Source organism: Stegastes partitus, unplaced genomic scaffold (assembly GCF_000690725.1).
Source record: "Stegastes partitus isolate 25-593 unplaced genomic scaffold, Stegastes_partitus-1.0.2 Scaffold124, whole genome shotgun sequence".
NCBI classification, from domain to species: domain Eukaryota; kingdom Metazoa; phylum Chordata; class Actinopteri; family Pomacentridae; genus Stegastes; species Stegastes partitus.
The window spans coordinates 323,826-332,596 of NW_007577855.1; the positions used below are offsets into that span (position 1 = coordinate 323,826).

Genomic DNA, 8,771 nt, shown 5'->3' on the forward strand with positions numbered 1-8,771 from the left:
TGGCTCTCGCCTTGGCAGACGAATAAATCTTACACACAACACATCATATCCAATTGATGCTCTTGCTAAAGTGGCGTATGAAGGATGTGACGGCCGAGGTAAACACCTCAGAGCGCCGTTACAACCCCCTCGGTGGTTTTGATGAAATGACACAGCGGTTTAACCCACAGCTCCTCACTTGCTCGTGACAGGACCTGAACTCAATCACTTCCTGTTTATGGAGCCACATACAATATGAATGAGGAGAAACTAAAAAAAAAGAGACTTTAAAATACACTGTGGTTACTGCGTGTATCTCAGAATGTAGATTATGTTTGCGTGACCCCTTTTCCAAAACCTCTGCCTGCAGGGAATTTAACTTCCAGTATAACAAACCCTCGTCTCTTCTGGCCCGGCCCGGTTGGCCTCTCTCTGTGCGAGCGACTCCGACAATCCACTCTGCTCAAATCTTGATTGGTCTCTCCATTTCCCACGAGCCCCGGCCTTTACTTTTTTAATTTCGAGAAGGAACAAGTGAACATCGCACGGAGCTAGCAGGATAAGCTTCCCTGCGCTTTCCATTCAGCCGGAGTGATTTTTCTCGCGCGGGGCTTTATGGAGCTTTATCACTCTATTTATGTGCAAATTGCCCGAATTGTTGAGAATGAAATAGAACGCTATTGTGGCGCGTTGGACCTAATTGATTTTTCAGTGTTTTCCACCAAGAGACCCCCTGCTGCCGTTTCCTCTAAATGCAAAAAACCTCATTACTGTAAGAGCGTTGATTCAATACACGGCCAGAACATCTAGTGAGAAAGTTGGAGAGCCAATGATGACGACAGAAGAGTTCCCTGCATAAAGCGCCTGCAGCATCCCTTCTGCAGCTACTTTACTCGTGGTTGAGGTTTACAATCTGCTGCTGTGTTTATCCTGCTATTAAATGAAGGGACTATCCATTATTTATTTGCCTCTACCAACGATAGACGAGAGGAAAAGATCTTTTGGGCGGCTTTTTACCTTCCTCCCCACATTACCTCTACGGCGAAGGAGGAGACAAATAAAGGAATCGAAAAAGCCAAAAATCGAGGCCGTTTGAAAAATTTATTTGGCAAAAGCGAACTATGAGCGTCACATTAATTCAATTAAATTCAATTCAATTTTATTTGTATAGCGCATATTTACAACAACAAGTCATCTCGTAGCGCTTCACAAAGGCAGAGACAGAAACACCCAACAATCCAAAACATCTGGATTCCCTATAAGCTTCAGCAGTCCGCAACATCATTGTGACAAGCCGTGACCTCCAGAAGAAGACGAAGGTGTCTGAGTGGATTCAGAACATTTTGCTGAGTGTGGATATAATTATAATTATTATTATTATTGTCGTTGTACAGTTTGTAAAATAGATTCATCACTTTAGTTTCTGAAGCACATCCTCGTCATGTGACTGCAGAATCACCTGTAACCCCGTCTGATTGGTCCATGATGAGTCCTATATCTCTACTCTGATTGGTTCGTGACGAATCCTTTCTCCTGCTCTGATTGGTCCCCAATGAGTCTTTTATCATACATTATTTCTGCCTCTGCAGCTTCGCGTACAAACTTGTCAATATCTAGTGTGGGGAGAGAATTTAACGGGGAGGACCGGCTTGGCCAGACGACGGCGTTTCAAACGAGTATTGTCTTGAAATTTTGCACAGGCGTTCTGGAGGAGCCGCTAGCTGGTGGCTGGAGACTCTCATTTCTTGTTTACATTTTTTTTTTTTTTCTTTTTCAGAACCCAAAATAGAAATGTGTTGGTGTGGACACGTTGCTACGGGGAGCGGAGGAAGGATGAATAATCCAGGAAGGCCAGTTTGAGTGATACATCCAAGAGTTTGACACTTTATCCGACACACACACACACACACACGCTCCACAATGGTTCATTTTACAGTGAAACAGGATTTTAGAAGTCTGCAAAGTTGATAATCATTTTCTCTGCCTCAAAGATTAAAAGGTAAAAAGTGGAACCTTCCTGTTAATGTCACAAAGTAATCTTCTTGGTTTGGACATATCGTACTGGGACACATTTTTCCCCCCACCCAAAAAAACAATCTTTTTTTCTTTCTGTATTGCCTCAAGAAGTCTGCGTTTTTGTGCATTAGTGAAAGTGTCATTTCGAGCCGTACAACGAGAACACACGTGCAAATGTTCACGCCGTCGTCTTTTTGTCTCCTTCGCTACGACGGCAGCAGCACCGCGATGACGAAAATAGAATTTTTGCTGCGACGGTGGAAAAGCAGGAGGTAAGATAGGCAGAAAAGTGTGATGATGAACTGCATATAAGTGCAAAAAAAAAATAATCATCTGCACATGCAACAGCACGTCCAGATTGTGCTGTGCTGTAATTTGCCGGATCAGGGTTTCATTTCTGCGCGTCACCCCCTGCTGTTAAAGCATATTCTCAGCCTGTGCATCCTCGTCATTCTGCAGAGAGCAGCACGTGAGGTCCGTTTCTGAGCATGGTTGAGCCATGCAGCTAAGTTCTACTGTGTTATAGTCACCATACACCTGCCAAGTCACCTTTAACCTGTCATGCTGCTAAAGCTCGACAGAGAGACACACTGTAAAAAATGTAGCCAGTTATTAACTGTATTTTTTGTTTGAGACATTTTCTATAATTTTACTGAATTTCTCTGTTTTGTATAAATGTTAATTCATTCTTTTACATCATCTGACAGTAAAGTAACACCATCTTTACTGCATTCAAATCATCCACAAATATCATTATTTTACAGTCATGTATGTGCAAAAACGGTAAATATTTTCTTTTTATTTTTATTTTCCTTGCTTTGTTGCACTACTGATAATATCTAAAATCAAAGAAAAAAAAGAATCAGTTTAGATGCTGACTGTCAAAAAAATGGCCAAAGCTATAAATAACATCTGTATGAAAAAAAATCTATATTTTTACCGATAGTAATTTGTTCTTTTAAAATATTCCATCAAGAAGTAAGATTTTTTTAAATGAAAGTATTAAAATCAACAAGAAATGTCAAAGTTTTACAGAATGCTGAATCATTTTTGTGATTTTATATATATATTTTTAATGTTTTGTTACGTTACAGATACCATCTAGTAAAATTACTGATTTTTTTTTCTTTAATTTTGACAACAACAACCAAACAGGTCAAAACTATAAATAACGTCTACATAAAAAATCCATATTTTTTGAAATAGTAAGTTGTTCTTTTACAACTCTGACCAGAAAGTTATGCTGCTTTTTATATATTATATTATATTTAACCAGAAAAATAGAATTATTTAACCAATATTTCTCATTTTTTGAAAGAAAAAAAAATGTGTGGGACTAAAAAATGGTCACTTTAAAAAAAAAAAAAAAAAAAGTAATAATTCACTTGTTAATTGCAAAGAAACAAAACATGTCATAAATCTACAGAACATCCACGTCAAAAAGCTCTATTTTAAAAAAACAGTAAGTTGGTATTTTACAATGTGTGACTGTAAAATGACACCGTTTCACTGTATTTAATTCTGCTGCAAATCAGTTTTACAGATATCTGCTGTTATTTCCACCGTTATGAATGTAAAGACGGCTTTTTATGTCCGTGAGTATGTTTGAATATAACATGTGTTTCATTGATTCAACCTAAAAATCAGTCAATAAAATTAGACATTAATGGGATTTTGGGCTGTTCATTTTATATTTAATGTCCCTGCTAATACACTTTATTCTCATTATTGGTGTACAAATCCAATTTTATGAGCATGACTCCATTTGAATGTTTTTGAAAAATGCAAATTACCGAAGATAAATGAGCCAACTTTGCATGTCATTCAACAGTGTTTCGTTTATCATGTCTGCAAATCACTGATTAAACTTCCTCTCAGGATGAGACGCTCGCACGGCGTCTGTTACAGCATGAACACGAGCATTAGTATGATCGGGACGTTCCTACCGAGAGATAACACAGGTAACGAGCTGAAGACATGCAAACTTATTCTAGAATTATGCAAATGCACAATTGCTGAGAATAAAAAAAAAATTATGCAGCTTAGTTTTCTTCTGAGGCACTAAAAGTTTAATTTTCTAATCTTGCTACTGCCTGGTGCGAGCAAATCACAGATTAGTAACAGTCAGATGTAAAGATAAAGACAACTGTAGGTTTAAAATGTGTGCATCAGCTTTGATTTTTTTCAAAGCTGTGCAAAGATATAAAAAAATCACACCTCAGTTCTGACTAAAAAGAAGAATAACCGAGTTCACAGAAGTAATTTATCATAACAATGTTCACACATGAGCACGCCAAAAAATAAATAAATAAAAAAATCACATCTCTTGGAGGGAAGCCGACCTCGCAGTGAAGTCGTCCGGCGAGTTATTCATTACACCGCTGGACCTACAGGCTCTCCGTGCAGTCATCCGTCACGGCCGTCACTCGCCTTTACTTTTTCACACGAGCTGCAAAAACGAGCTAAATGACGGGCAGCAGCAGCTGATGTAAAGGCAGGTGACGAATTAAAGGAAAAAAACCAACACAAAGCGTCTTAATGAGTTGTGGGGCCGCTGTGTTCCTCTAGAACAGCTCGGATTGCTCGTCTCAAACAACTGGGTCGTCCCTAGAACTCCAGTGAAGAGATTGAACAACAATTTTCCCTCATTTGGTGTTTGTGGACTACGCCGTCTAACAAAAACGTCCCACAGATGTTGGATTTGGTTGAGATCTGGTGACTTCAGAAGGATACAGCGTATGATTCACAGCATTTTCTAAATCATCAGACCGACACATGGGGGCGCTGTCACGGCTAAAGGTTCGAGTTTTTCCCACAGACTGTATAAAAGATGGACGTAGCTACCGTGATGTCACCCGTTGGTTTCTGCACTGAGAAAATGAAGCCAGGGTTTTGCGACTTCCTGGTCGACATCTTGGATTTTTGGAGTCAAAAATCGTCGGAGGGGGGCGGAGCCATAGGAGCAGCGATTGGTCAGACGGATTGAGAGGCGGGCCCTCTCTGCCCGCCCACATTTACCGCCTTCTGCTCGCTTGGTCTGCATCGTCGCTGCCGACTGTCAATCAAGCCTGCCACGCCCCTTGCCCCGCAAAATGTTTTAAAGATTCAGTATTGATGTATTCTCAGATTGGCCACCTGATCTCTGGATTTGACCATGAAAACTAATAAAAACAAAATCCTGAGCTGTAGGAATGCGGTATTTTGTGATCTGTGTATGTCTATGGGAGCCAGGGCTTTTTGGAGCCAGCAGCTAGTGGACGTAGTGATATTGCAGGTTTTTGACACTTCCGGGTTGGCTTCATTTTCCAGGGCCGGTTGCTACGTCCATCTTTTATACAGTCTGTGGTTTTTCCTTTATCACTTGCGTGTGATTTGAACCAAAATCAAACACCAAGTTTCCACAACACACAAAAACATGCTCAAGCAAAAAAGACACTTGTTCTGCAGGAAATTATGCAGAAAACACTTCCACGCATGATCCTTTATCTCCATTATGCCAAACTGAAGCCTCGGCAGCAACGAGAGCGTAAATCCACGCGCTACACGCTCAGACATGACATAAATCCCGCTGAATGAAGTTATGATATCCTGGAATCTGGTCTGCTGTGATCCTATGAATTATTCGGCGGTGGGACCATTCATCATTTCCCTCAGATGCTCACGAGAATAGAAGCCACATTTGCCCGGCGAACACTTCAGCGTGACTCATTACGAGTGCATTTGCGCGTCGGTGTGCGCGAGGCTTCCCTGGAGGGCCGTGTATCTCAGACTCTCCAGTGTAATTCTAATGGAGTTTTCACTGTGCGAAGTGACAATAGAAATGCCTCCTGTTGAGAAAGTGAAGAGTCTTAATTTTTCATGAGCACTTTGAGCATAGGAGTGAATTATTGATGTCATTCTTCTTCAGGGGGAAACAAAATCCCCCCATAAAGGCTCCACTGAGCACTAGATTGGTGGGCAAAGGCTAACCACGACTTGACTAACAGGCGAACCGCAGAGATGGCCGTTAATATCCTCGCAATTACAGCGGCAGCATGACTCAATTAAGGCCCTTTCAGATGTGATTATTGATCTGTTAAAGCAATCGCTGGATGGCTTTCAGATATAGGTCTCCATATAGAGAGAGAGCGACACATTCATTACAAATACAGCTGCTTCTTGTGCAGACGTATACCGGCCCGTTCCCTCATTAGCGAGGTTCAAGCACCGGTTCAAAAGGAAGTGGAAAGTGATGCCATCAGGAGAAAGCAGCGTTCACCTACAGACCTCAGCGAGGAAATATATCACCGATTTTCAAAGGTGCACTTTGTTCACCTGTGGACACCTGTAAGCTGCCTGATCAATGTTTTCTCAGGTTTCATAATTCATTATCTATGATGTGCAGAATTCGGAGACGGTAGTAAAACACCTTAACACTTAAAAAACTGCCCCTAGAGGCCTGTGACACTTGTGTTGTGTGACTGGATATGCAGCGTTTTCCTTTTGTGTTTCTGTTTATGCAGCACATTCCCATTTGTGTATACGCTCGTCATTTGGCCCCGTCGGCCACCGTAAGAATCACCTTTTATAAAAATAATGATAAAAAAATGTGCTGAAGCCAGTTTTTTCCCAGAATTTTTGGCTGACCTGGGTTGAACTGCAGGTTGTGTATAGAAACAAATAAAAAAATGTATGTAGGAAAATACCTAAGTCATGTAGAGTCACCAGTTTTTTAGAGCTTTGGTAACACCTTTGGGCTCTTGGAAAAAAAACACCTCCTGTTTTCTACAACAGTCATAGAAATTCTACTTTTTTCCCCCCATCATTAAGATTTATGGCAATATAATGCCATCACACCACACAAAAGAAATGAGTTGTGGTTTTACTTCTAGCCGTGGTTGTGGACTTAATATTTCAGTGAAAAATGAGCCCACAGTGAACAAGACTGACAGGAGCAGAAAGTGCTCTGGGTTCTGAGAATTAATAGACTACTACACCGATTAAGTACCGCAACTTCAAAAAACCTGAGCAACTCACGTGAGTCAGATTTAATTATCCAGACTTTTAGATCTCTGTAGAGGTCAGAGTCCATCATATCCACTTCTCACAATAGATCCAATAATGTCTTCTTGTTTGAGATGCACATGTGGGCATATTTAGATATTTAAGCCACAACACTGCACACAAAATGCTCCCTAACATGAACAAACTGCATTCAGACTCGACCCAAATGCAGCTCCTGTGTGATATTTAATAGAAAACAACTACAGGATGCTCTTTAACCTGAAGCCAACCTGTTTTGCACGTCGACAAAACGAGCAGCCGGTTTATTTTAAAATGTGCGAGGGCTCGTGTGTCATTACACTTTCTCTCATCCTCGCGTCAATAGCGCATTCAGCAGCGTCTTGCATTGATGAAAAGGGTTTTTAAAGGACCGGTGGTGATGCAAGGCTGACTCAACCTTCTACCTGCCTCTCTGTTTTTTATAGAGCTTCAGGGAAACACAGCTCTTCTGTCCTCTTAAGCGAGAATGGGAAAACCTTACTCGCCAAAAACTGCTCTTAGACTTTCAGATACATTAATGTAATTTGTAGATGCTCATCCAGGTGAGACATTAGTCAAGCAGACTTATTTGGGGCGACGCCGCAATTCAGACGTGACATTTAATCTATTTTGTTTGGGTGCCATCATGCATAGAGAAACAGATTGAAAGGAGGAACACAAGCCGCAACACAGACGGCGGCCCTCTCCTCAGCGAAGTGAAAAAATCTGTCTTTGAACAGTTCTGGAAACATAAGGGCCTGATAAAAGTGAAAAATAGTCACGAGTGTACGAGGGAATCAGTGTGAATAAAAGTTAATCAAGAACAGAGGGAGGCTGGCGGAGAGAAAATTGGAAATGAGGAACGAGCAAAAAAAAAAAAGAAAAAAAATTGCCAAATGAGTGTGGGAAGTCGGTGTCTGCGGGGTTTTTTTGACGGACAGCCTGTTGCCAAGGTTACCTGAGTGCGGTGCGGAGCTCCCACGGCCGCAGAGGGGAGGAGCCTGGAAGGCGTAGACGACGTCGCTGTCGGCCACCGACGTCAGGTCGTCGTCGTCCGCGAAGGAACGCTGGAAACCCGTCGTGTACAGCTCAGACAGGATGACCTGGAGAGAGGCAGGGGACGATGTGAAAACTCCTTCCCTCACATGTGCCTCATGGAGCTGATTTATTCTCTATTTTCAAACCAAAATCCCCAAAAGCGACAACAAAGAATTTAATTGAACTGAAATAAAATAAGGACCCTCTGGAGTAGCTGGATGTGAATATGGCTCGCAACCATTCTGCTGTATTCGAGCAAATTCAGACAAAAATAGAGGAGCTACGTCACTTAAAGCTGGAAAAATGTCATAATCAGGCACAAAATCCAAGACTACAAGTTTTTAACTGAAACAGATCAAGACCGAAATCTGAGACATGACAGCCTGCAGAGGGACTGACATGAAGAGCGAGTTTCTTTTTAGGATGTCTTAATATTTTAACTATCAGAGATCTGTCTGTCTTAGCTTCATGTTTAAGTCAAGAGCTTTAGGAGCTGTGGCAGGAAAAACACTTTATTAAATGAGGAGAGTCGTGCAATTCACACTGCTGGATATTTTGTGCACTGATGTAAGAAAAAAAATCAGAGGTTTTAGATAATTAATCTGTGTTTTGTACTTATGTGTGTAATATTTAGATCTTTCCTGTCATTAGCAGCTTATGTAACTGAATTTTTAAACCTGGTGAGTGGCTGTTGAAACTTTTTTTTTGGCACATTA

General features: G+C 41.2%; 1 protein-coding gene across 1 annotated transcript in view; it reads right to left on the reverse strand.

The window, feature by feature from the left end:
* Positions 1–8,771, reverse strand: part of usp43a (ubiquitin specific peptidase 43a) — a 159,807-nt gene that overhangs the window by 62,942 nt on the left and 88,094 nt on the right. The window contains exon 6 of the mRNA XM_008278480.1: positions 7,976–8,120. Within this exon, the coding sequence (XP_008276702.1) occupies positions 7,976–8,120 (145 nt within the window). The remainder of the gene's footprint in view (positions 1–7,975; positions 8,121–8,771) is intronic.